At 55.0% G+C, this 27416-nt stretch overlaps 3 protein-coding genes across 8 annotated transcripts; 2 read left to right on the top strand and 1 right to left on the bottom strand.

The window, feature by feature from the left end:
* Positions 1–7629: 7629 nt before the first annotated feature.
* Positions 7630–17660, bottom strand: FRS3 (fibroblast growth factor receptor substrate 3). Of its 3 annotated transcripts, XM_055571417.1 has the most exons (8): positions 17513–17658; positions 16200–16233; positions 15736–15879; positions 13851–13939; positions 12830–13016; positions 10530–10691; positions 9589–9746; positions 7630–9319 (listed from the first exon to the last, which is right to left on the bottom strand). In XM_055571417.1, the coding sequence occupies exons 4-8, from the start codon at positions 13914–13916 to the stop codon at positions 8405–8407; spliced, it is 1488 nt and encodes a 495-aa protein (XP_055427392.1). In that variant the 5' UTR covers positions 13917–13939; positions 15736–15879; positions 16200–16233; positions 17513–17658; the 3' UTR covers positions 7630–8404. The 3 variants fall into 3 exon arrangements, with proteins under 3 accessions (XP_055427392.1, XP_055427391.1, XP_055427393.1); XM_055571416.1 differs by lacking the exon at positions 16200–16233; XM_055571418.1 differs by lacking the exons at positions 15736–15879; positions 16200–16233 and having other exon boundaries at positions 17513–17660.
* Positions 16765–24950, top strand: PRICKLE4 (prickle planar cell polarity protein 4). Of its 4 annotated transcripts, XM_055571421.1 has the most exons (9): positions 18395–18457; positions 19807–20117; positions 20383–20544; positions 20677–20820; positions 21470–21577; positions 22342–22479; positions 22772–22975; positions 23542–23746; positions 24221–24950. In XM_055571421.1, exons 3-9 carry the CDS (start codon positions 20542–20544, stop codon positions 24592–24594), a joined length of 1176 nt encoding a protein of 391 aa, XP_055427396.1. In that variant the 5' UTR covers positions 18395–18457; positions 19807–20117; positions 20383–20541; the 3' UTR covers positions 24595–24950. The 4 variants fall into 4 exon arrangements, with proteins under 4 accessions (XP_055427395.1, XP_055427396.1, XP_055427397.1 ...); XM_055571420.1 differs by lacking the exons at positions 18395–18457; positions 19807–20117; positions 20383–20544 and adding exons at positions 16765–16819; positions 20163–20282; XM_055571422.1 differs by lacking the exon at positions 20383–20544.
* A 140-nt stretch (positions 24951–25090) lies between these two features.
* Positions 25091–26487, top strand: TOMM6 (translocase of outer mitochondrial membrane 6). The gene is made up of 3 exons (XM_055571431.1): positions 25091–25305; positions 25850–25955; positions 26173–26487. Exons 1-2 carry the CDS (start codon positions 25178–25180, stop codon positions 25944–25946), a joined length of 225 nt encoding a protein of 74 aa, XP_055427406.1. The 5' UTR covers positions 25091–25177; the 3' UTR covers positions 25947–25955; positions 26173–26487.
* The last annotated feature ends 929 nt before the right edge of the window (positions 26488–27416 follow it).

Genomic DNA, 27416 nt, shown 5'->3' with positions numbered 1-27416 from the left:
CTCTTGAGACCCTGTGGGGGCTGGGCAGGTCAGACAGGCCACAGGGAGGGGTGATTTGGATGGAGCTGGCCTTGGCCACAGACCAGTCTCCGTGGGTGGTGAATGCTGGGGCTGGGTGGCAGGGCTGGGAGTCCTGTGTCCCAGACTGAGGCATATCGAAGGCCAGAGACTCTAATTATCAGGGCCTGGATAAGGAGCAGGAACTGAACCTGTTCGGAAAGTCCCATACCAAACACTGATAATGCATTTAGGAAGCTTCGTCACCTCTCTCACCCAGGGCCCCTAATCGGGCCTCAGAGAGATGTGGTTATGGTCCCAGGACCGAGGAGCCAGAGCTGGCCCCAACCCAGGTCCCTGCCCATCGAGTTTGGGTTCTGGGTGGGCCTGTGAGTTACAGCGTGGAGCCTGCCAGGGCTTTCCCTCTGCTCAGTGCTCCTTGTGTGGGACACCTGGGGGTAAAGTGGGGGCCGGGGTTCCAGGCAGACAGCTGGGGACAGGCAACCTCGGGAGGGACCCCTCCTGGAACGTATCGTTAGCCTCCCCAGCTCTCCCCCACATCCTGGTGTCTGGAGGGCTGGCTCCACCCACTGTACAGGGAAACCCACAACATCAGGGGGTCCTCATGCACCCAGCAGGGATGGAGGAGAAGAGGCATCCAGATGCCTGGACACTCCCCAAAGCCACCCCTATTGCTTTCCAGATTCTGAGCTTGTCTGGAAGGGGTCTGCTGACCTTGGCCCTGCTTCCTGCCAAGTCCAGGCACACCCTCCATGGTCGGCCCAGATTCTAAGAAGCTGAGACCATGATCCCAAGGCTCCAGGAGGACTTCTGAGGGTCTCACCTTTGTCCCTTTGCAGGAGAAGGTGTCACCGCAGCTCAGTGCCAGGGCCAGCCTCCCGTGGCTCATCCTCCGGGCGCTCTCAGCCTACATGGGCCACCCTCTGTGTGCCGAGCTCCTCCAGGCCTGCTCTGGACAGCAGTGCCCCCTCCCGCTGCATCGCTGCAGCCTCACCTCCCAAAGTCCCGGGGGTAGGGTGGGAGCTTAGCATCCAAGTCTCCCCTGGCCCAGGTCCTGCAGAGAACAGACGCAGAATCTCAAGGGAAGGAACAGCAAGGTGGGCCTTGGCCAGGCCTGGCCTGGCCTGGCCCAGGAGCGCATGGTGGAGCCCTCAGCTCTGAGTCGTGGTGTCTGAGGACCCAGCTCTTTAACCTCTGGTCCCAGGCATGGGTCACTGTCAGGGGGCATTCTCCCAGGCCTCCCACTGAAATCTGCCCGTCCTCCCTTCACAGTTCTTTTCCATTCAGTAGAAGGCATCCCTCCCCACAGGCCTAGGTAAGGAGCAGGCCCCAGACCTCAGAGCCATCCTTCCCCCCGCCTTTATCTTTCCCACATCTCACCACCTCTGATCATTTCCTTTGCCAATCCTCTGTTGGATCTACTTCAGAATAGATCCCAAATCTGTCCTCTTCTCTCCTTTCCTATGGCCACCAATGGGCTCCTCAGCACTGTCACGTCTCCCCAGATTCCAGCAGTAGCCTCCTCATCTGTCTCCCCACTTCTGCCCCTTCTACCCAACAGCCCCACCTCCACCCCAGGCCGCAGCCAGAGCCACTCTGTTAGAACTCAAGTCAGGTCTCTGCTCCCAACCTGCCAGTAGTTAGCCCAGTCGCCTACCCTGGCCCACAGAACTCCCTGTGTCCTGGATCCTCCCCCTGCCCCTCTCAGCTCCTTAACCCCTTTCCAGCTACACAGGCCTCCTTGGACCCTGTCACTTTTCCTGCAGGGCCCTTGCACGTGCTCTCCCCATAGTCTGGACCTTCCTTCCCTCGGCTGTTCACTCAGCCTTCTTCATGCCTCTGCCTCGCGGTCATCTCCCCAGCAAGACCTTCTTTGACATGTGGCCCCTTCCTGCCCTTCAATCACATTGCTCCTTCTGCAGTTTCTTCAAAGGAATGTTCGTCCCTGAACTTCACTTGTTCATTGTAATTAATTAGGTGGTTAATCCTCTCACCATCAGTAGAAGGTAAGCTCAGGAGGGCAGTATCCTATTTGTCCAGATGGCTGCCTTGTCCCACCCATCACCGTGCCTGGCACCTAACAGGCACTCACTAAATATTTGTTGAGTGAGTGGACAGGTGAATGCCCACACCTGATCTGGTCTGAGCCCCACAGCTGCCCCTTCCAGTCATGGGCACACAGCCTATCACGTATAGTCACCTCCCCCTCCTTCTTCCCCAACCATCATGCTCCCATGCCCCCAGCTTAACTGCTAGGCCCACACTTCCAATTCCTTCCCCTAATCTTCCCCACCATTCATGATTCCCCTTCAGCCAGCTTCCCCATGTCACCGGCAGTTGCTATGACAACCATAGCACAGGAAAGCTCGAGCTCTGTGCCAAGTGCCCACTGAGCACTTTATGTGCATTTTCTTATTTAAGACACAACAACATTGGAAGGTGTTATTAGTTTCCCTTAATAAGTGAGGAAACCGGTTCAGAGAGGTTGGGTGGTCTGTCTGAGGTCACACAGCTCTCCATGTACAGAGGCACATGGTCCATAATCCTATCTTGTGTGAGCCTCACTTCTCTAACTCGACAGTGAGTTCCAGGGAGGTGGGGTTTTGTCAGGACTTAGCCCCCATGACCCAGATTTTGAACCTTGGACCCACTGTGTCTAACCATGGCTTGAGAAATCAAGGCTTCCCTGTGGCACTAGTGGTCAAGAACCTACCTGCCGATGCAGGAGACATAAGAGATGCGGGTTTGATCCCTGGGTCTGGAAGATCCCCTGGAGGAGGGCATGGCAACCCACTCCAGTATTCTTGCATGGAGAATCCCATGGACAGAGGAGCCTGGCGGGCTACAGTCCATGGGGTCACAAAGAGATGGACACAACTGAAGCAACTTAGCACAGCACAGCAGATACTTGTATGCCTGTATACAAGTCATAGGTTCATGGGGCCCCCCACCCCCACTCTGATATAGCAATACACCGAGAGATTCCCCAAGCCCTTTCATCCCAAGAGGAAACGCGCTTAAAAGGAAAGATTTTGGCCAGCACCAGCCCATCCGGGCCAGAGAGGCAAGGTGCCTCAAAGAACACCTGGAAACTTCCTCACTCCCACGCTGATGTCCCTCACCCTTTCTTCCATGGCCACTCCTATCTCCCCTCAAGCCTTCCTCAGACTCAGCTGCCTGGCTTTCCCCAGCCCAGGCAGCATGCAGTCAAGATCAGAGGTTTCACTGCTTTTACATTCCCTTCCCCAGAGCCAGAGTCCCCAGTCCCTCATCTTTCACCCCCACATCTTGTCCCTGCCACACCCTTTCTGGGATCTTCTCACCCAGAGGGGAACCCGGTCAGGCTAAAGGAGAGGCAAGTGGAGAGAGACGATGGGGTCCCCAAGGGGCCAGGTCTCCCCAGCTAAAGGAGCTGAAAAGATGGCTGAGGAAACAATTCCATCAATCAGCATGCACCAGGCGGGGTTAAAGTGTCCCCTCCCCACCCCCACAGTGCTCATTAGCTCAGTCATTATATTAATAATCCCTCAAGAAGGAGCATAATGACAGCGCCCACCTGGAGTGCGAGTGATGCTCTTACTCTCCTGACCTCCCCAGCCCCGTCCACAAACATCCACGGGGCCCTAGGGTGGGAATATCCATCCCCAGAGAGGCTAGGAGAGGGGTCCACCTGCGAGCAAGGCAAGTGGGGGCAAGGCTTCCTACCAACCACTGGCAGGTAGAGCGAAGCTTCCAGAAGAGTTAGACTGAGAAACCCAGATGCTGCGGAGACCCCTCGTGATCCATCACCACGGAGAGCCCCTCCCACCCCCCACTTCTGTTTTCCCATCACCTCCAGGTTCATTTCCAGGGCTGGTGCCTCTAGATGCCAGGACAGACACAGGCGAACAACAAGAGACATCAGCTGAATGAGCAGGAGGGTCTGGACTTTGATTTAACAAACCAAGGTAGCTGCTGATGTTTGTGTGGAAAGACCCGGTGTCAGGCCAGCTCTGAGGTCCCAAGAACAAGAAGGACCCGTGGAGAAAGTGCAAACTCAGGCAGAGGTGTAACATCTGGAACAACAATGACATTGGGCTGAAGGAAGGTGCAGGTCAGTCCTGAGCCCTGTATTCAGTAGTTCTGGGTCAAACTAGGGCACACCAGGGAATTCCCTGATCCTCACAGTTTCAAGACGGAACAACTGTTATAATCCCCATGTCACAGATGAGAAAATCAAAGCCTGAAGAGGTCAAGTTGTTAGTAAGTGACAAGGCCAGGTTTCAAAATTCAGGTTCCCTCGGCAGAGAGACTAGCCTTAACTGTGTGTGGGTCTGTGAGCAGAATTAGGGCCCACCGATAGATGGTTTAGGGACATCGTAAGACCTCCCTGGAGAGAGCACTTGTGAAGCAGTGAGCTCCCCATCCAGGAAAGCAGAAACCTGATAAGCGTCCTGAGGAATCCTGTCGAAGAGACTGCCGGATGGGTCCCAGCCAAGCCGACCTGCAAGATTCCATCTGAACTTTGTGATTCTGTAGACATGGAGCCCTGAGGGGTACACCCAGGCCCTCTCAACCCGGCCTCAGCCGCCCATGGCCTTCCTGGAGTCTTGGGGACCCCTCACTATAAACCCTCCTCCATCTGGGAGTATGCTGCTGCTGCTAAGTCACTTCAGTCATGTCCGACTCTGTGCGACCCCATAGACGGCCTCCCACCAGGCTCCCCTGTCCCTGGGATTCTCCAGGCAAGAACTCTGGAGTGGGTTGCCATTTCCTTCTCCAATGCATGAAAGTGAAAAGTAAAGTGAAGTCGCTTAGTCGTGTCTTTAAGGTGTTGGTCAGAGAATCCCCCAGAGCCCTGGGGGGTCCTGGCCTGACCTGACAAGCCGCTTGTGGGCTTGAGATGCCTGGAGGAGAGGGTGTGGGAGAGTGGGAGAGTTCAAGCCCCTTCTGCACACCCACCTACAAAATGGGAGCCATTCTAAGGCACTGAAAGAGTTGAGGGGCATTAGGTTCTCCCTGGGGGTCCAATGGTTAAGACTCTGCATTGCCACTGGAGGGAGCTTAGGTTTGATCCCTGTTTGGGAAGTTCCACATGCCTGGACGTATAACCAGAAAAATAAATTAAAAAACATTTTTTTTTAATTTAAATATATAAAAGAATAGAGAGGCAGGATGTGTGGGTGGGCGTCAGGCCGACCCGAGGGGAAAGCAGGTCCACCTTGCTGTCAGCCAGGCAAGGCCTGGCTTGGAATTCAAAAGGATTCCTGAGTGAGAACACTGGAATGTGGCCCCCACCACCACCTGCCCACTCCTGTCTGGGGCAGCAGCCAACATGCTCGCCCCGCAGCCCACCTGAGGAAACTCAGCACCTGTAGGCCAGGCTGGGAGAAGGGCCTGGGAAAAGACACACGACTGGCAGGCAGCCCCAGCTCAAGCCAGTAATTAAGTCCACGGCCCCAGGCAAGTCACTTCACCTCTTGACCTGTTTCCTCCTCTGCACTGCGGTGATAACAATCCGGCCCAGTGAGCTGAAAGAGATAAACCGTCTATAAGCCACCCATGTTTATACCGTTGTCAAGTGCTATTATTACCCAGAGGTGGGCTTGGGGAGGGCCCCTCCTGGTCTGACCTGAAATGTCACTCCTGGACAGGATGCTGGCTCCTGTCCTTTCCTGAGGGCAGCCCGGGGGGTGGGTAGGGCCCGATTCTAAAGAAGAGAATTGAGCAGTCAGCAAACATTCACCATGTTAGTGGAGATGGTTGGATGATGATGGCAATGGAAACGGATTCGGTCTGCACACCACGCCCTGACGCTACCAGGGTAGGCTCAGACATGGGAGCTGCAGTCGCCCTCCTGGGCATCACTCCCTCTCCAATCCTCCCCTCCCCATCGGGAAAGCCATCCACTCACAGCCCACCCGCCACACCAGAGGAAAATTCCTGCTGCAGCTTCGTGGGTCACAGGCAGTGACCTGGGGAGGGAACAGGGAAGCTTGGCGGCCACCTCTGGGCTGGGAGCCAATTCCTGGGATGTGCCCTGGACCCCCACCCAATGCCCCACAAATATGCAGACTAGAGTGATTACAGCTTACTCTGGGGGAAGCTCCGGGCCTGGCCAAGACCTGGCCACCCTGAGAGTGAGTTGTTCAGCAAAGGAGCAGCAGCAAGCCTGAGGTCGGTCTCTGGGGCTGAAGAGTTATGACAGCCAGTGGTTTTGTTCCCTGGGGAGCGGTTGGGGCAAGAGCCTGCCCAGGTGGATCTGCTTTCCAAAGCAGTGCTATTTTCATCATCTCATTAGCTACTTCTCATGATTAGCTCTGTGTTTTCCAAGGGCAGATCCAAGGCCTACTTGGGGTGACCAAACGCTCAAGAGAGCGGAGATGACAGCCAAGTCAGCCCCAGGACCCAGCCTCGACTCAAGCCAGGCTCCTGACTCCCCCATGACAGAGTTCACGAGTAAGGAGGAGCCTGAGCACACTCATGAGTCACTAGCACAGCCAGGGGCCCTAGGCCTGGTCCTGGCACAGACATATCTGCCCTCCAATCTTGGTGATCCTGTTTGAAGGGTCCACTGCTCCTGACTGTGGAGGCCAAAAGGAGGAGCAGGGGTCTTGTGGGAGGACACGGAGAAAGAATTGAGCTGCCTGCCTGGGTGAGCAGCAGAGAGAGGACGGGGCTGCCCTACTGCAGTGTGAGAAAAGTGCATGAAACCCAGCCTGCCGTGGGTGAGCCCTCTGGTCCAGAGATCAAAAGGGTGTAAAGGAGAGAAGTGTTCGGAGCCAGCTGCACCCTGGGATCCTACTGGGCCCCAAGTGAAGGACCTCTCACATCTTCTGTGGCTAGTTCTCTTTGCCCATTTCCTGCACAGAGACGGACACCCAAGGTCAGGGAGTTTTGGAAGCTGGTTGGTCTAATTCCTGCTCAGGGAAGAGGGCACTTCTGGAACTGAGGCCCCCGGCAGTGGTTGAATAGCAGGAGGGGAGGTGGGCCGCGGCATGGCCTGTTTCCTTGGTGTGGAGGACAGGTCTGCTCACTCCACAGGACAGGGAGCTGGGGCATAAACAGTGACCAGAGACAAGAAGGCTTGTCCCTAAGGCTTGGACAAACCCTGCTCCCGCTCTTCCGCAGGGCCCTGAGTGCCTCATTAGAGACACTGGATTTTCTGGAGATTAACCACTCAGGGGTTTGAGACAGAAAGGGGAATTTTGAGGCACGGAGGCCGGTGGGAGGAGGAAGAGGAAAGAGGCAGCCTCCGGATACGGAAAGGGAGCTTCCGCAACCACAGCCTCAGGCAGGGGGAGCGTGCAGCCCTGGGCAGAGGGGCCCAGGCAGGAGTTGTGATGTGGCGGCTCTGTGAGGGCCCCATCCCTGCAGTCGGTCAGAAATGCCCCAAAGAGCTCATTCCTAGGGACGACTTCTCTGGGAAAGTCACACTTTGTAAGTCTGACTATCTAGTTCTATATTACCCTGTTTTTCCCCTTTTAATTTCTTTTGCTTTTCCTGGGTTTTTAGTAAAGTCCTGTTTAAAGGTTCTAGTCTTGACCCTGCCATGTGGATGACGCTGAAGGAAGATCCAGGGTCCCCCGTGGGGCCAAGGTGGGAAAGGAGGGCAGTACCCAATCGGATCCACCTGGGGGCGCAAGGGGGACTGAGTGAGGGAGTCCAGAGAAGGTGAATATGGTGCAGCACCCCACCCCTCAATTCCACTCCCACCGACTACAACCTCAGAGGGTCAGGGTAGTTTTTCTTACAGATCCCCTTTGGGCATCAAGGACTCCAGCTGCCCTGTCACTTTACTTTGACGGAGCAGCCGTCCCTGGCAACTTTCAGTTCCTGGCCAGGGCTTCTTAGAGGAGAAAAAGAAATGGTTGTTACTTGTCACAAATACCACGATCACCCTAGAGTGAAGACCCTACCTCTGTGAGGCCTCCTGGATTCCCACCCCAGTCACGCCAGTAAAAAACTCTTTAAAAATGTGACGTCATCCACGTCAGAATTTAAAAATAATTATATTAATAATAAATATGTTAAATTACATTTAAAACAATAAATAGAAAAATAAACTGATAAATAAAATCAACAGGTACAAAATGTTTCCAAATTTCAACCAAAAAAACACACAGACGACAGACGCGACAGATGACAGAACGGGAGGGTGCTAATTGCCGTCGGGGGGCCCTTCACAGTTTACACCGCGGCTCCCTCCTCGCCTGGTCACCCTCTCCTGTCCCCAACTCGGACACCAGGGGACTCTGCGGCTGATATCTTTGGGGACTCTGGCCAGTGCGGGAAAGCATCTGGTCCACCTCAGTGCCCTTCTGCGAAGCAGCCCCGAACCCCGGCGTGGGGGTTCGGGGCACGGGAGCGGGAGGCGGAGGCTGGGCCGGGCGGAGGCGGGGCGCCCCTACAGAGGCAGGTCGGTGCTGTTGTGCCGGGTTTTCCGGGCGGTCCCGTCGTCGCGGGGCAGCGCCCTCTGCAGGTTGGACATGGCCACGGTCTTTTTGAGGTCGATCACGGCGTAGGAGTCTGAGCTGCGGGTCGGCTGCGTGGTGGGAACAGGGGCTCGGGGGGCGGAGGGGTTCGGGGGCCCCTTGGGGCGGTCTCCACCCCAGCCCTTCAGCTCCACCTGGATGTAGTTGAGCTGCCTTGGGGGCTCCGGGCCCGGCCGGCGGAAATCAAAGTTGAAGACCCTCGGGGAGCCTCGGCGCCGGGTCAGCGGCACGGGGAAGCTGCCGTGGCTGCGGAGGGCAGCCCGGGTGCTGGTGGGCTTCTGCAGCGGGGTCTCGTCCTCCTCGCCTTCCGGGAAGCCGTTGGAGGAGGGTGTGAGCCCGTCCCTTGAGTCACCGTCATCCCCGGCCTCCTCCCCTGGCTGCGGGGCCTGGCTCTCCCACACGGGGGGAAGGGAGGGCAGGTTTTCATAGTGCAGTAGTGCAGCCCGGCGTTGGGCCAGGCCGTTCCAGCCCGGCTCCTCCGGGCTCAGTCTCCAGCCCGCCCCCGGCCGCAACCCCCCGCTGACGTTCTCGTAGGTGCACTTGGGCTGGGCCGGGCACTCCGAAGGGCCCTCGTTGTTATTGTTGTGGTGGGGGGCGTCCTGCAGGCTCGGGCACAGGCCTTGGCACTTGGTCATGTGCCGCCGAGCTGGGGTGGGGCCCAACACGAATTTCACCTGGCCCGGCTGCAGGAACACCTGTGGGTCCCGCTGGTCGGGGCCCCGGGCCTGCGGCGCGAAGGGCGCTCGGCCCTCAGGCAGGGGCTGGAGGCAGTGCCGGCTTCGGCGCTGCTCCTCCTCGCTGGCTGGCGTGTTGACGTAGGTGTGGGACTGGGCGTTACAGTCCAGGGCGGGAGGGTCCAAGGGCAAGGAGGAAGCAGAGAACAGGGGACAGGATGAGAGGAGAAGCACGTGGGAGGAGGGCTGCAGTCTCCTCCTCCTTGCCCTCCAAACCTTCCAGGGAAGCAGCCTCCCTTTCTTGGGACAGGAAGGGGCCCTGTCCACTTTCTTCCCTCCCATGAGCCTCACCGGGAGGAGGTGTTGTATTTTCCCACCCCCAACCCGACCAACTGGAAGACCCTGGGCAGCCACTTGCTCACCTGCTCATCTGGGGCAATGAGGGCATGGGTGGACTCTTCACCAAGCGAGGGGTGGCGGAGGCTGCTCGTTGAGGGGCGCCGGGGTGCTGAGAATCGGGGACCCTCCCCTGGGCAGCCAGGGAAGCCATTGGAGAAGCTGGAGACAGTATAGCCTAGAGCTGGGCACACAGGAGACAAGGGGTCCTTAAACCACCTGGCAGCTGCCTGCAACCGTGTGTGTGGCAGCCTGGGACTCTCCCGGGGTCCCCGTGGGTCCACCCCACTGAACTGGCAGTCCCCATTGTCTTCACCTTGTGTCTGATCTCTGCCATTCTTCTGAAAGCTCAGCTTGAACTCCACTTCCCCCATCAAAGCCTTAACTGAAACACTTAAGGCACACCTTGCTGTCACTGAACCGACCCTACACTTCATTCCAGCTCTGCCAGTGAGCTCCAGGGAAGCTCCTCAAAATCAAGGACCGTGTGTCTATTTCTTCTGTCCCTCACGGGCCAGCTGATGGAGGGCAGGACACGGAGCAGGTGTTCGATGTGATTCAGTAAATGAACAAGCAGAAACTGTGGGAACCTCTCCAGACAGCCGTGGGCAGAGATGGTGCACCAGCTGTCAGGAAAGGTATATGGGTATGACCCAGTAGACAGAAGGAAGGAAGCAAAGCGGCTCCAGACTGCCGTTTCCGTGGAAACCCAATGTCTTCCTGTCTGCTCCCCGACCATCCGTCAATACAAGGCTCTGGACTCCCCAGCCTCAGCTTGAGTCACCTGATTAGTCCAGGCCAGGACTTATCCATCCCCGGGAGTTGTCTGATGATGGATGATGGTCCTGGAAGCCTGGCTCACCCAGCCATCCTCCACCTGCCTGCCTGACTCATGCCCCCAAGACCAGTGCTCCCTGGACCTATGCTTGTGTGTGCGCTGGGGTGCTGAGGAGAGGGGTCTCCTCACCATTGGGAGGCTGGGGGGCCCGAGGGAGGTCAAGCTCAGCCGGGTGGCTGTTGCGGGTGATGATGACTGGCTCTTCCATCACATTGATGCTGTTGCACTGCATCAGATCCTGGAGGAGGTTGAAGATTTCCTCAGCCCTGGAGCACTTAAATGCAAATATCCCTGAAGAAGGAGAAGAAATGAGGTTCCTCTGACCCTGCATCCTATAGGGGAGGACCAGAGAGGCTGAAAGGATGCACAGAGTTCAGGAAATGTCCCTGAACTTCAGTCCCAGGCCTGAGGGGTTAGGGTTAGCATCCAGACTGTTCTCTGCACACTCTCCAACATCCAAGAGCCATGGGAGGAGCCGGCTCAAGGCCTTCACTCCCCTCCCCCAACACACACTATCCATTACCATCATCTTAAGGTCTAGCGTGCTGTGCTTAGTCGCTCAGTTGTGTCCAACTCTGTGGCCCCATGGACTGTAATCTGCCAGGCCTCTCTGTCCATGGGGATTCTCCAGGCAAGAATACTGGAGTGGGTTACCATGCCCTCCTCCAGGGGGTCTTCCCAACCCAGGGATCGAACCCAGGTTTCCCACATTGCAGGCAGATTCTTTACCGTCTGAACTATAAGATCTGGTACTTCAACTATATTCCTCTGAGGTTAAATCACTTTCATAAGGATGTGTGCGCACACGGGTGAAGGAAAGTGAAGTAAAAAATCCAAGTGGAAAGAATGGTGTCAGATACCCCTTGCTCCCCAGAAAAAAAGGCTCTGCCAGGGCCCCAGCCCTCAGCTCTATGCCCAACAGTCTCTAAGCCCTTTGAGGGTGGGAGGGTCTGTCCTGTTCACTGTCTGTTCACTGTATTAGCCCAGTGCCTGGCCAGAGAGTGACTATCTACTGTGTACGGGCTTCTGACCTCATGGAGCTTGAACTCTGGTATAGAAAGGAAGGATGGGCCGTCTAGCTAAAGGACAAATATGGCATGGCTACCATGTGGGTCCTCCATGCGGGTACCCTTACAGCCCCTCAAACTCCAAGGCAGCAACACACAGTCCTCAGCAGGATTGGGCTGAGGATGCATGACTCAGGGAATCCAAAGATGTCCTTGGGGTGTTGGGCCAGCCTGGGATTCTACATCCTCCTTTAACAATGGGGACCAGGACTCAGGGAAACTACTTGGGATGTGCATGTGGGTGTCCACACAAAGACAAACTAAGCTGGGGTGTCAGGTCTGCAGGAATGGAATGCAAAGGGTAGAAGGGAGGAGAAGAAACAGGACTCTTCTTTCCTCATTCTATTCTATTACATCTCATTCCAAGATATGTCAAGGGCTTAGAAAAGGCTGAGAAAGACTGGAGTTTTAGAAGAACCCCGTGTTTGGATCTATGGTGTTCCTCTGGGATCCCCAGTGTGGATTAAACCCCACCAGGAGCAAAGAGCCCCCTTCCTCCCCTCTCACCGCTCAGCCAGCGTTAACTGTCTCTGCCTCTTGAGTTCCACAGAAAGGTGCATGGAGGGGAGGGCTCCCCGGGCCACTACAGCCACAGAGACGCACTGCTGTGCTGGCGGCCTCCTCAGAGGAGCTCACTAGTTCCATCACTGCCATCACAGCCCCATGCTGCACTGAACACAATCCTGTGGGGGATTCCTTCTGGCAGCTCAGCTCAAAGTCAAGCCCAGACCATGCCCGCCCTTCAAAGAGCAATGGTTGGCCCCAGACTTAACATCATGGAACAACCCACTCCTCCCTGACCTCCAGCTGCAGGGAGAAAGGGGAGGAAGGACGAATATATCACACTTCACCATCCACAGGTGACAGGAGACAAAGATTAACCTTGTGAGGGTTACTCTGTACACTGTGGACCTCTCGGAATCTATCATTCCCACCCCGCACAGGCCCAAGGCAGTGAGCGCTCCTGCCTGACCTTTCCTTATACACAGGGACCTGGGCGTATGATGTGGGGCTGTTTGCTCTTACTGAGGGGGCAACAGGGACCCTGAAACTAGAGTAACAAATGGAGGAGGAACTGCTTGATTTCCCATGCAGGCTCTGCCTGGGATCACTGCCTGCTTCCCATGGGTTGTGCAACAAACGACCCCACAAAGCCACCCAGGCTGGACTGAAGAGAAAAAGCACCGGCATGGGAGTCCACTTACTCCTGTGCACCGTTGGCCATGACCCTTCCCTTCTTTGGGCAATACCTGCCGAGTCAATGGACTTCCCTACTGACCCTCCAGCTGCGACTTCTGGCCGCAGAACCTGTTTCCCATGGACAAGTCCCCATCCCAGCATGGGGTCGGGGCTGGTACTCACCCTGGCCAGTCTGACACCGGCGGCCACTCTCAAAAGAGAAGAGATTGGAGTCGTAGCCATAGCGCCTCAGGCAGAGGTAAGGCCAGCGGACGGCCTCGCGCCGATGCAGGTGCAGCACCAGCTCACTCTGGGTCAGCTCCATCACCCCGGAGCCCAGCTCCACCCCCTCATCATCCACGTTCGTCACCTGGCAGGCGCACAGGACAGAGGGGTCAATGACCGAGTTCCTCAAGTGCGTGTCGGTCCGTGAGCCACTAGGAACGCCACACGATTACTGGGCCACGGATGAGGCAGTGTCAGTGACCCAAGACAATTCTCTAGGCTTTAGTTCTGTCATTTGGGCAGTGCAGGGAGGGGTGGTGAGTTGACCCCTAAGGTCAGATAGTTAGACATCCAAGGTTAGATGACCCCAAACGGTCCATGGCTAGTATCCAAGGACCAGATGTTAATGCGAGAAAAGGTTTCATCGTGAATTCAAAATCGTAAGACCCTGGGAGAGTCAAATTCAAGCAGAACAAATATAAAGGCCTCCACCCCCTCTCCCGATGGAGGACCTTGCTGAGGGCTCCCTCTTCTGGTGACCGGGAGAAACCTGGGCTTCAAGATGCACGGGTGAGGAGGAGGCTCCCCCTACAGGAAGTGGAAGGAGTGGGCGGGTACACAGGTCCACTGGGCCTGGCCTTAGCCTCCCAAAGCCAGCAGCAAACTTAACAATGCAGACTTTTGTTGTTTAAAGACACACTGACGGGAGTGAACGTCAGTCGTGCTGAAAGCACAATCTTTACTACTCTCAGCATTTCTTCATTCTTAGCAAGACTAAGAGCCGCAAAAAAGGCAATGGACTGAGCCTGTTTTCCTTGGGCCTGCTCAGAGATCCTGAGCTTGAGAATTCTTAATAAGTCTTAAAAAAGCCCACAGGCTCAGCAGGTCATTTCACCTTCTCTAGGCAGGCTACTCGACAGCTTGGGCAGAACCCAGGAGGCCATTCTGGGTACGCGGGAAAGGAGGGGGCTGTGGGTACCTTGAACTTGGTGGGGTGATTGTCTGAGACGCTGTCTCGGTTCAGGCAGCTGCAGCAGCTCCCCATGGTGTCAGAGCAGCCTGCCTGCCCTAGGGAAAAACACAAAGGACAGTAAGGTCATCAAAGCCAGCTCCCCAAAGCCCCGCTCTGGGGAACTCTGGCAGAACCACCCCGCTGTGATCACCTACTCTGTCCAAGACTCACAGTACCTTCCTCAAGGAATTCACACTCTCAATCCAGGGCCAGACACACACTGGATAAACATTAACTCGAGTTAGGATGTGTTAAGGATTAATGCTGATGGGGGGATGGAGAGAGCTTCTCAGGGGTAATGCTTGACCTGGACCTTGAGAAGTATGTAGGATTCTGACTGACAGTATGATAGGGAAGGGCAGCCTGGGCAGCATAAAAAACATGGCTAAAAGGAGGGACCTAGAGGAACGGATCTGCATCAGGAGCTGAGTGCCAGCCGGGGGCCTCATCCAGATTCAGCAAAGAAACTGTAGGTGAGGAGTCCCAGACACTTTGGCATAGAACTTTCTCCTGTTCCTCCTGTCCCACCTCACTCAGATCCTCTCTTTTCCTTTCTTACCACCACCCCAACATCTCAGTTCAGTTCAGTTGCTCTGTTGTGTCTGACTCTTTGCGACCCCACGGACTGCAGCATGCCAGGCTTTCCTGTCCATCACCAACCCCCAGAGCTTGCTCAAACTCATGTCCATTGAGTCAGTGATGACATCCAACCATCTTTTCCTCTGTCGTCCCCTTCTCCTCCTGCCTTCAATCTTTCCCAGCATCAGGGTCTTTCCCAATGAGTTAGTTCTTTGCATCAGGTGGCCAAAGTACTGGAGCTTCAGCTTCAGTCCTTCCAATGAATATTCAGGGTTGATATCCTTTAGGATTAACTGGTTTGATCTCCTTGCAGTCCAAGGGACTCTCAAGAGTCTTCTCCAACACCACAGTTCAAAAGCATCAATTCTTCGGTGCTCAGCTTTCTTTATGATCCAACTCTCACATCCATACATGACTACTGGAAAAAGCATAGCTTTGACTAGATGGATCTTTGTTGGCAAAGTAATGTCTCTACTTTTCAATATGCTATCTAGGTTGGTCATGGCTTTTCTTCCAAGGAGCAAGCATCTTTTAATTTCATGGCTGCAGTCACCATCTGCAGTGATTTTGGAGCCTAAGAAAATAAAGTCTGTCACTGTTTTCACTGTTTCCCCATCTATTTGCCATGAAGTGATGGGACGGGATGCCATGATCTTAGTTTTTTGAATGTTGAGTTTTAAGCCAGCTTTTTCACTCTCCTCTTTCACTTTCATCAAGAGGCTCTTTAGTTCCTCTTCGCTTTCTGCCATAAGGGTGGCGTCATCTGCATATCTGAGGTTATAACATCTATCTCAAATTTATTTTTGACGTTCTCTTCAAATGAGATGTTATGTTATGGTTAAGAGATACATTCAGGAGATTGAAATTGAAAACGGAGCACTATTTTCATAACCTTGAGTAGACATTTCTTCATTAAAAAAACAAACACTCAGTTTGTTTCCCTTTGTCCAAACGGGAGACCAGAGGCCTTACTATCTGGCTTTTCCCTCCCAGATTATGGCACTCAAATTAGATGTCACAACATTTGGGTCTGTGGCTGGAATGGAGATGACACCACCAGGCTACAGTGACCTAAGGGACCAAGCAAACCCATGGACCAATCCCAACCAGAAATTATGGGTTTGCAACTTGCTGCAAGAAATGAATTGGTGGGACTAGATACCTTCTAGAACTCCCATTGAAAGTGTAAAGTCTTGAACAATCCTGACCTGCACCCTCAATTCCTCCCAACTTGGGAAATTCTAGAAAAGTGGCTCCTATACACAGGTCTCACCTCACCCAGGCCATCGGAGAGCTGACCATGGGAGGGGCATGGGGAAGGACCCCCACTTTATTCCCCCTGTTCTTGGTGGGGTGGCATGGCAAGCAGTCTGCAGAGAAGTCACCTGGATCTCCCTGTGACACACCTGGGGCTCACCTAGCATAGGAGACAGAGACCACAGGTTAGTGGAAAACTTCTATCCTCACCCGTCAATGGTTAATGAAAATGACTTGCTGTCAGTCCACCCCCCTGGGATATCCGTTCCAGGCTCTAATGGTATATAAATGCCAAATGGTATATAAATGGCCAAAGATCAAGGCCAAAGGGACCACAAATTCTAAGCCCCATAGGCCCTGAGAGGGAAAGACTCCTCTGGAAACAGTGACTTTAAAGTCCGAGACAGGCCAGAACATTTTAAGTCACTTCTAGACCTCCTCTGAACCCTGTTACAACCAATACCAAGATCATCACCTTACCTTTGCAGAGAACTTGAACTCTACAGAGAGATCTCTTAAGAAGACACAAAGATGTATTGGAAAGAGCAATGGCTTAAGATTCAGGAAACCAATATTCTAGTTTTTATGTTGCTGCTAAGTATCACAGAGAGTGTGCCAAGCAGATCCTCCATCGCCATCCACAACTCCCACCCCAACGCCTTTAAGGGAAACAGCTTTCCAGTTTTTACAAGAAACAGCTGTAAACTATGGAGCTTCACCTCTAGAAGTAAGTACATAGGACAAACACCACTAAAATCAACATTTTCCTCTTCTAGGACAAGCTCCTTCAATCTCACATTTGGAACCTTGATAGACTTTCTGTTCTCCAAGCTCCAAAAGGCCTATAATTTAACATAAATGCTATCAACCAAAATTTCAGTAATCTGAGCCCTAGGTGGACAAGTCAACAAGCCAGGACCCTGGAGATCCTTGAAATCCCACTCTCCTGGAAAAACAAGGTCATTTCCCAGGGCCCCAGGTGCTCTGCATCTTTGGGTACTTTCCAGGTAAAAGGACCCCTGCCCTCTGTCTGGCTTACTCTCTGGAAGGGGCAGCGGGCTGAGGAAGATGTGCACAGCTGGGTAAAGATGGGCAGCTGGGTAAATACTGGGGCTTGAGCCACCAACAGGGAGTCTGGGGGTGAAGCCAAGAACTGCAGGGTGCAAGATGGGGGAGGGCGCTGTATCTTTTCCTGTTTCCTTCACTGCTTTTAAAGATACCAGGACATATGACAGCCCAGCTAAGGGGGTGACATCGGGTGACAGGAGGAGAAGGCTCTGCTCTGAGACAGGTGTGGACTGGGAGTAGGAGTTTGAGGTTATGGGGACTCAAAAAGTGTGAGAGGGATTGGGGAAAGGTGGACAAATGCTTTGGATTTGAGCACGGTGCAAGGAGAATGGAGAAGCATGAAGACTTGGAGGAATTTCAGGACGGTGGAAGCATCTGGGTTCATCCCAGACAGAATGGTGGTTCTGGGGGCGTAGCAGGGGGATTTGCAGGAGACAGGGGTTCTCGGGACTCCAGGACACGCGAAGGTGTGTCGGGGGTGGGGATGGGGTGGTTCTGGGAGGTTAGAGGCAGATTTAGGTAACAGAATTGACGGGAATTTCTAGATGCCGGGAAGGAATAGGGGAGGTCAGGGCCGCGCGTAGTCCCTAGATGCCCGCCCCCAGCCCCGGGGCTCCACCGCCCGCCCTCCCGGGACTTCCTCGGGAGGGAGCGGAGACTGCGGCGAGGCGCGGTGCGGCCTCGGTGGAGCCGCTTCGTCCCCGCCCCGCCGCACCCCGACTCACATCGCCCCACGGCCCGGGCGGCGCCGGGCCCCGCTCCCGGGTCCCACTTCAGCAGCCGCCGCCCGCCCGGAGCTAAGGCCTCCCCGCCCCGCAGCGGCGGGGTCGGAGGTCACCGGCTGCACCAACGAGACGCTGCGGGCAGGCGGACCCGATCGGGGGCGACCGGCGCGCAGCCTAGAAGGTCCCTTTGGAGGACTTTGCAGCAGCGAGCAGGGAGCATGCGCAGACACCAGAGGGCGCTACGGGCCAGCGGCAGAGCTCGCCTAGCGGGGACGGGGCGGAGCCTGAGGGTGGGGGCGGGGCTCAGGGCGGGGCTGAGGGGACCAGAGGTGGGACCAAAGGTTTCCCCTCCGGGAATAAGAAAAAGGACCGGAGCCGGGGCGGGACCGGGGAGGAACACGAAAGATGGGGGAGGAACTTGAAGGGATGGAACGGGGAAGGGTCGTACAAGGGACCCCAGAAAGGGGCTGGGGACAAGGGGGAGGGAATTAGGTGGGGGTGGGAACACACAGACAAGGACAGGTCTAGGAGACCAGAAGGAAGGTCTGGAGGGACCTGCAGGCTTCGAAAGGCGTTCTGTTTAGCGAGTGCTTGAGGACCCGGCATAACGATGGCTCATGGGTGTCTGCTCAGCGCCTGCAGAGATGCGGTCCCAGGACTAAGCCCACGGGCGTGGGGGCAGTGGAGCCTGCACCGTTTTCATCCGATATCCCTCAAATGCTTTCCTTCACTTAGCAGCTCTAGGCCCCTCCCCGAGCCGTCGGGCCCTACCAGCCCCGGAGAGGCGGACGGGGCCCGCAGGGCGGGGAGGGGGGTGCTGGGAGAGGAAGGGCCGAGCTCCCGGGGGCGGGCAGAGGCGGGCGCCTAGATCTGGAGGTGGAGACTGGGTGAGGGGCCCGACAGCGGCGTCTGTGCAGAACCGCCCAGACACCGGCGCTCAGCAAGGTGAGACCCCAGCGTACTTCCGTCCCCTCTCCTAAACTCCAGCAGCCGGACTGGGAACCCCAACTGACTCGGGAACCAAACCGCGTTCCGCTTCGGAGGTGGGCCCCGAGAAATCCAAGAAAAAACTTGGGGATCTGTCAAGAGGGCACTTGGCAGTACCAGAAACTTCTCGAACCTTTCTTCCTCTCACTGTCCGGGAAATCTTTCATCCCTTACACCCCACCCCTCAACTTCCCAATCCCTAGCCTCTGCCTTTCAGGAAAGTAGAACTCCTGAGCCCGTTTACACCTGCGCCCGACTGGGAGGGGGTTCGGTCTTGTATTATTTGTAAGGGGGGGGAGGAGAATTCTGGAAGGAATCCAGCATGTTAGTAAGATGGAGTCCAGTGCTAAGTGAACGTGCAGTTATCCAGTCCAGGGGTGAGGCGTGAGGACTGATTTCTGAGCGTTGGTCCTGTGTGAGACGATTTCATGCAAACTAGATGGAGGAGCCTGGTAGGCTGCAGTCCCTGGGGTCGCGAAGAGTCGGACACGACTGAGCAACTTCACTTTCACTTTTCACTTTCATGCATTGGAGAAGGAAATGGCAACCCACTCCAGTGTTCTTGCCTGGATAATCCCAGGGACGGCGGAGCCTGGTGGGCTGCCGTCAAGGGGGTCGCACAGAGTCGGACACCACTGAAGCGACTTAGCAGCAGCAGCAGAAGAACCTGGAAAAGAGGGTCTCAGTCCCCTCCTGGCCCTTAGTGTGAACAGCCCATCCTGGCTGCTTTCCACAGGAAAGCTGACCTGAGGGACAGAACAGGAAGGAAGCAGATGGGTGTGGAGCCAGGAAGCTGGGAAGGGGGGCAGAGGGTGAGGGCTCAGGGCTAGAAAGCCATATAATTTTTATGGTCCAAACCCTGTACCCAGACCTAAAGCTGGGTCTCACGGAGGCTAGGGATTTGATGATCCCTTCCGGTGCCCAGCTGCCATCCCAGCTCTCAAAGGCAACTTCCTCCTCTAAAGCTTCCCTTAGCCTTCTTATGTGACCTCAGGCAAGTTAGTTAACCTCAGTTTGTTTCGACCATAAAATGGGGTAATAGAAACTACTTCACAGGATTGTTGTGAGGATGATTATGTAATATGCTAGAAAAGTCTCTGCATGCAGTGGGTGCTAAGTCGCTTCATTGGGTTGCCATGCCTTCCTCCAGGGGATCTTCCCCACCCAGGGATTGGACCTGAGTCTCCTCTGACTCCTGCATTGGCAGGGGGCTTCTTTACCACTAGCACCACCTGGGAAGTCCCAGAAAAGCCCCTGGCACAGAGTAAATATTCTAGAAAAGTTTAGTCTTTTTTTTTTCTTCCTAGGATGCTGTGTCTATCTGCCCAGAATCCTGGCTCCATGCTGTCTGGTTTCATCCATGCCTGACCCAGTAGACGATGAGCTTGTTGTGGGCAGTGTTCATCCCTTTACCACTTCAGTAGTCTCCTCCCATCCCCAAGATAATGTAGCCATAGCAGGATTCGCCCAGAGGAGGGCTAAAGAATTGCACTTAGAATTATCCAATGAAGTTGCTACTAGAGACAGAAGATAGAAGCACAGGATTTTCCTGTCCTGGAAGAGCTGATAGACCAGATGAGGAGCTGAGAGAGGCACAGGGGGCAAAGAGGAACATTAGGTGAGAAATCTGGGGACACTCACTGTACCTATTTCTGGAGCATAGGGAAAGGTGAGCTGGTATGGGCTGGAGAGGCTAAGAAGTGGTTCTTTCACCTGGCCGAAGCCTACAGTCGGAGAAGTGAGAAGAGATGAGGAAGCAGGCTTCCTGGGTGCTGAGTGCCCGGTGAGGAACAGTGGGAGTTATGACTGGGGAGGTGGGGAACAGAGGCCAGTCTACCCAAAGGCTCACGGGAAAGGTGGCTTGTCTCCCTCTTCCATTACAGGGCTCTGCTTTCCTCCATCCCAGTGCTGGGAGACCCTAGAGTTGGAGCCTCAGAAACTCTGGAGCTGAAAGCTTTGGCCTCAAGATCTGACTCTGCCATTTATTAGCTTTGTGACCTTGAGTAGACCACTTACTGAGCCTCATTTGGACCATCTGTAAAATGGTGACCAGAATACTACCTAACTCATGTAGTTGATGGGAGGACTGATGGAGATAATGCCTGTAAAGCACTTAGCCTGCCTAGCTCATTGTTATGGTCAAATAAATGGGAGGCCTCTTGCTGTTTTCTGTGCAGACTTTACCACCAGTGTCACTGCTGAATTCTGGCTGGCCCCACCGAGCAAAGAGGCTGGCCTCTCCAGAGCTGAATCCACCAGTCAACTCAGACAGCGACCCAGAACCCATGCCCAAGGAAGACCCTGAGGAGACCTCTGCTCAGGTGGGAGGAGTCCTGCCCTTCCCTCTGAGATTGCCATCCCCTTCATCCTCTGGACCTCTTCCCATTTCCACCAAATGGGAGGTAGTTAGCCTTTGTGTCCAGCTTCTTGCAGCCCTTTTCCTTTGCAGGAATCCCTGTCCATATAGCCCCCTCAGAACACAGGGGTTCAACTTCTCTACCTTATATTTTTTTTTCCAATTTGGTTGTGCTGTACAGCTTGTAGAATCTTAGTTCCCCAACCAGGGATTGAACCTGGGACCTTGGCAGTGAAAGCACAGAGTCCTAACCACTGGACCACAAGGAACTTCTTCAGCTTCCTTAAACTTATTCACACGTATACATGAATTCTCTCCTACTGGGCTTATGTTGCCAAAGCAGAACCTCGGGGGTTTGGCCCTAAGGAGTGAAGGGGGTGATTTCAAGCATAAGAAGGGAAGATGTTTTGGGGTGTGTCCCGCTAACCTGCCTCAGTGAGACCACAAACACGAGAGTGGATCAACTGTCCTTGTAATCGTGAAGGAAGAGTCTCCAAATGCAGGAGGGTGGACATTGTTGCAGATTGATGAAGAGGTGGCGATGAAGGAGGAAGGGCGGGAGGGGAAGGAAGGACAAACCGAGCTCTGCCCCTCTCCCTTTGCTGTTTCCTCAGGATCCTGAAGTTCTGAGCTGGGGGCACCCTGGCCTGGACACCACCCCAGCCCCCAGTTGGCCTGTGCTCCGGAGCCTCCTCCAGCAGCTCCCTCCACAGGACAGCGATGTGGGTCTCCCTCTCCCCAGCTTTCCTCTCTCTTGCCTCCCTCTCTTTACTTACTGTGGGAAGAAGCAAGGTACAGAAGGAAGGGAGGCACAAATTTACAGCCTAGATATGCCACTAATTGGGGGAAGTCATCCCCCCACCCCTGGCCTGAGCTTTCATGTCTACACAATGTGGGCAGTGACATCCGCTCTGTCCACCACACTTAGCTGAAGAGCAAATGAGAAAATGAACATGACCAGCTTTTGAACCTGATAATGGAATGTCCAAATGTAGAGCGTATGGTGGTTAAGTATTTATTGAGGCCCCTATGTGTGCCCAGCCTAAAGGCTTACAATTCAACTGGGGAGGTGAGGCAGGAGAATATGGAATAGGGGAAATCCAGTGGGAAGTGATAGTGAGCTACAGCTCATTGGGAGCCAGGATCTAAATACTGGGTTGGTCAAAAAGTCCATTTGGGTTCTTCCATTTGATGTTACGGAAAATCCTGAATGAACATTTTGGCCAACCCAGTACAGAAAGATGGGCTAAGTGCTACGGGGCTGTCAGGACCTGAGCGATCACCATTCCTTGGGGGAATGAGACACAGGTGGATGTACTCCACCTCTCTTCCCTCTCCTCAGTGCTCATCTGTGCTGTTATTTCCTGCAGCTCCTTGAGGTTTTACAGTCTTTCTTTGACCAAACAACTAAACCTCCTCTCGCTAGTCAAACTTCAATCTTGCCTCCTGGGGCTCTCCCAGTTACAGTGGACACCTATTTCTGCAGGAGCGCTACTGCCTGGCCCTTGGGGAGGAGGAGCTGGCCGAGCTGCGGCTCTTCTGTGCGCAACGGAGGCGGGAGGCCCTGGGACAGGGGGTGGCCCGCCTGGTACCTCTCAAGCTTGAAGAATGCACCTGTGAAAATGTATGTAACACCCAACCTGGCTACCATATTCCTCTTCCTCCTCTCTTTGCCCTCTCACTGCTGCAGAAGGGGATGGCTTTGGGGACTCCAGAGAGGAAAAGGGGTTTGGGGATTGACAGTCTGGCAACATTCAGGAAAAAGGGAAACCCAAATGTAGGGGTTCTTGGTGGAGCCTGCAGTGGAGGTGGGTTTGCCGGAGGTGTGGGAAGAACAGTTAGGTTGGGGTTGGGATGGAAGAGCCTGGAGGGTGGCATACACAGCCTGTGACCAGCCCAGCACCCACGCCCCGCAGTGCAGGGAGCAGCTGAGGCCAGGGGAGTACGGAGTGTTCGCAGCTCGGGCAGGAGAGCGGCGCTGCTGGCACCGGGCTTGCTTTGCCTGCCAGGCCTGTGGCCAGGCCCTGATCAACCTCATCTACTTCTACCACGATGGGCGTCTTTACTGTGGCCGTCATCACGCAGAGCTGTTGCGGCCGCGCTGCCCGGCTTGTGACCAGGTACAACCTTGAAGGGAGGGGCTGGAGGGGTCTGCCCAGGGTTAAGAGTGGAACGGTGCAAGGGGATGCCTCTTTCAGTACCACGGAGTAGGGTACAGAGAACTGGAAACCAGCCTGGAACTTCTGTATTCACCTTGCTCTGTCTTTTGAGCTCTGGGCACCTGGGGCCCGTTGCCTTTGTGCCCTTCCCCACCGCAAGCAGAGTCCCCCCAGGTTTTTTTAACTGAATTTCTCCAGAGCAGAGACTCTAAGACAGACGATCATCTCAGTACGCTAGTGCTGTGCCTGCTCCAGCGAGGAACTCGTTCAGTGTCTGCACAAGAGGCAGTACGGAAACCTGGGTTGGGCGTCCAGGCGACCCGGGTCGCACTTCTTCAGGATGTGCCACCTGCTAGCTGGGGGATCCTGGCTAATCCAATCAGCCCTCCCCGCGTCTGAGAGTGTTTGAGTAGATCAAATGGGAATGTCTGTAGACGTGCTTTAGCGTCAACTGGGTATAAGGCGCGGTTACTGGATGAATGAATGAGTGAATGAATGAATGAAACGTTCCCCTCTCCCTCTCTCAGCTGATTTTCTCCCGGCGCTGCACCGAGGCCGAGGGACGGCGCTGGCACGAAAACCACTTCTGCTGCCAGGACTGCGCCGGGCCCTTGGGCGGGGGACGTTATGCCCTGCCGGGGGGCGGCCCCTGCTGCCCCAGCTGCTTTGAGCGTCGCTATTCGGATGCGGGTTCGAGTCCGGCCCCGACACTGGAAAGCAGGGCGTCCCCGGGTAAGGGAGGAGAAGGTGAAGATCAAAGGGGAAGGGGGCAGCGGCTCGGGCTGGGCTGAGGGGGGTGGTTCTCCCGGGCTGGGACCCTCACCCCGGTCCCACGCCGTCCCGCCCCTCCAGCAGCGCTCCCGCCCCCCCTCCCCCACCGCACCCCCAGACCCGAGCTTCGGGGCCCGCAGCTCTCACCGCGCGTCCCTGGCCGGCGCGCTCCGAGGGCCTCCAGAACCCACCCCGCGCCGCCGTTGGGGCTGCGGCGCGGGACTCGCTCCTGGGCTGGGGCCGCGGCCGCCCTCTGCTGGGCGGAGGCGGGGAGGGGCGGGAACCTGGAGCGGACCCACGGCGGCGGCGCGCACGGCTCGGGGCGGGGCGGGAGGCTGGGCCCGGACTGGGACTGGCTTCTAGCCGCTGCCCCGCCCGAATCTGGGAGGAGACTCGCGGCTCTGAGATGGGCGTTTCTGACCCCGCCCGGAACAGGAGAGGAGGGGCTCTGCAGAGTTGGAGCCCCGGACTGCGCCCAGCGGAATGCCGCGACCATCTCCCGGGCAACCCTTCTCGCCACTGCCGCCAGCTCCAGTCTGGAAACCCGGACCGGGATGCTTGGATCCAGCGCAGAGCAGGAGTATCGAGCTGGGGACCAGACGGAGGCACGCCAAGGGCAAGCGCAGGGCCGCCTAGAGACGCCCCTTGATCCCAAGGAGAACGCTCCCTGCCCCACCTGCTCCTCTTCCTCTGAATCGGAACCCGAAGGCTTTTTCTTAGGCCAGCGCCTTCCCCGGCCCTGGGAGACCCCGGCCTCTCTCCAAACTGGGGACAGCGACACCTCCAGGAGGCACTGTACCATTTGCTAGTGGCGCAGCCTGGAGAAAGGGGGTATTGGGGGAAGTGATCTGTTAAGGCGAGAGAGCGAGGCTCTCCTACCCCTCTAAGTCCTAGACTGAATGCCATCAGGACCACGTCTGGGGAGGGGCGGCGAGATGACAGGTTTGAGTGCCTCCTCTCAGCCCGCGCACTTTATGACTCTTCATGGACACTCTTGGAGAAGCCCATTCCTCAAAGCTACGCATCACCCGCTGAGTGCCCCTGCCCCACCCCCACAGGCTGGGCGGCCCCATCCCCAGCGTCCTCCTCCCGAACCAATGAAGTGATCACTCGGAGAACACCTGGACTGTGAGCGGGTGTGCCGGCCGAAGGCCAGGACGGAGCTGGAGGTGGAACCCGACCAGGGAGACTGGAGCGCAACGGCGCTCCACCCCTGGCAGAGGTGGCGGACGCGCACATGGGAAGTTCTTTCTGCAGACGCCTGTCGGAGCGCGAGCCGCTGCGCCCTCTGTCGGCCGGTGGCCGGCGGAAGTATGAGGCCGGAAGTTGCGTAATCTGTCGGCGCCCACCCGGTGCGTGGTGAGCGTTCCTACAGAGCGCGGAGGTGCGGCTATGGCTTCCAGTGGGGCCGGCGTGACCGCTGCGGGCTCAGCAAATGAAGCTCCCGAAATTCCAGACAACGTGGGGGACTGGCTTCGGGGCGTCTACCGCTTCGCCACCGACAGGAATGACTTCCGGAGGTAACCGAGGCCCGGGGGCTCGGTCCCTTTCCGGCCCTTCGCGCGCGTTATGCGTACCCCCTGGATTTCCGTTCCTTGGAGCTGGTTCCTCCAGATTTTTTTACACCACCCACATCTTGGCCTCTTTGTGGCTCTGGGTGTGCTTTGCTGAGGTCCTTGGTCGGGAGGATTTCCGTGCTGCCGAAGCGCTCTTGACAGTCACCGGGCTCTGTCTAGAGAATCTGCTCACAGGGACCCTGGGGGAGGGGGCGCCAACAAACAGGCTTTTTGGCCCTGGACAAGTGCTTAATTGGCCTTTGCGTTTGACCCTGCTCTTACTAGACGTAGAAACGAATCTTAAATAACCATGTGGTTTTGGGCAACCTATTATGGGCCGATCAGTGCTCCTGCGATTCTGAAGTGCTCCTGCTTCAGGAGGGGACGGTTTCCTCCTGTGTGTGATGATGGGAACCCCACCCCCCCCTCCGCCCACCACCAAGTTTCTCGTTAACCAAAGACACGTGACTCGGTGACCACAGGGTTAATGGGATGCGTTTTTTCCCAGGAACTTGATTCTCAATTTGGGACTCTTTGCTGCTGGAGTTTGGCTGGCTAGAAATTTGAGTGACATTGACCTAATGGCACCTCAGCCTGGGGTCTAGCCTGTGAAGGTAAGCACTAATCACTGTTCTTTCAGAAGTCCTAGAGGCTGGGAGAAGAAATAACTTAGATCAACTGTTCACAGACTAATAGGAAAGAGACTTGATAAAAGACCCTTGGCTGTTCCTAGTTAGATAAGTTTCCAGATGTTGCAAGGGATTTGAGTCTCGTAGCAATTTTTACTCCAGTAATTTTACCTTTCTAATGCCACCTGTTGTCTGATTGCAGACACATGGAACCCCTGTGCTGTATTCGACCCCTTCAAAAACAGCCTCCAATCTATGACCATCACAAGACTTGCCCTGATGGCAGCTGAAGTTTGATTCAGATGGCACCTTCCCTTCCCTTCCCTGCCTGACTTCCTTTTCTTTGCTGAGTCCACTCAGGACACCCTTCTGTGGTCAACAGGCAGGTCAGCTAAAGTGTTGTCTTCTGTTCTGTAAAATGTTGTACATAGTTCCTAAGTTTCTGCAGGGGATGATCTTTGCTCTTGTCCTGAGGAATAATCTAATGGTATTTTAACAAATAAAGCGTGTAAACAAAGACATTTTATTCTTTTAATAAGAAAACTTCAGCTTACAAAAACAAGGTGTAAAAAGTCAAGATTTACAAAAATCATAAAAACATGATTTATATTTCACACTCAAAAGAGACAGGAACAAGTCCCAAACATGGATTTTAACAGATGGTTTGCTTCATAGTAAAAGAAAAAAAGATGGAAACTGTAGCCACCATACAGTGATGTTAGCATAGGTAATAGCTTATTCTTGAGGAATTTCCATTTTGAGCAGTACTATGGGAAGAAGCCATTTGGTGTTGCATAGCATTTTGGTGCACCAGGTGGGTTTTCCAGGCACCAGGGAGGCATTGTTGCTATAATACAGTGGGATTCGAGGGCAGTAATGTGCAGATGGAGGCAAGGTGTGAGGAAGCCTGGACAGTGGCCTCTGAAGAACACTGCTTGCGGAAGCTGCTTCCTTTACAAGTAAAGAGAGATTTTCTGACCCTGAAATTCAGGGTAGTGCCACTGTCCAGGAGTTTGGGGTTCTTTGGAAATGGAGTATGTAAGGAACTGGCATGGAAAGAATGATGTAGGATTAGAAAGGTGTGGACATACAGACAGGCTCCCCTTGGCAATTTTTTCTAGTCGATTTGCTCTACTAGGTGTTTAAAAAATATACATACTACTTTTTTGTGCCAAGTCTCCTCTGGAACTGGTATGGGATTAAAGGATAAGAATTGGGAAGGAGGGTCAGTATAAATATACCACAGTGGCCTAATTATAAGTTAGGCGTTATCTCTAGCAGTCTGTTCACTAAAGGTAAATAGAATAAAATGGTCCTTCTTGACCTTGCAGGCATAAATCTAAGAAAGCTGTTAAGAGAATTAGGTTTTTTATATGTTAAAGAAAAGCACCATTTTCTTATGAGCTCTCATCAGGGAGGTCCCAGCTGTTAGGGGGAAGGAGTTTG

Source organism: Bubalus kerabau, chromosome 3 (assembly GCF_029407905.1).
Source record: "Bubalus kerabau isolate K-KA32 ecotype Philippines breed swamp buffalo chromosome 3, PCC_UOA_SB_1v2, whole genome shotgun sequence".
NCBI classification, from domain to species: domain Eukaryota; kingdom Metazoa; phylum Chordata; class Mammalia; order Artiodactyla; family Bovidae; genus Bubalus; species Bubalus kerabau.
This window is presented reverse-complemented; position numbering and strand designations above follow the sequence as displayed.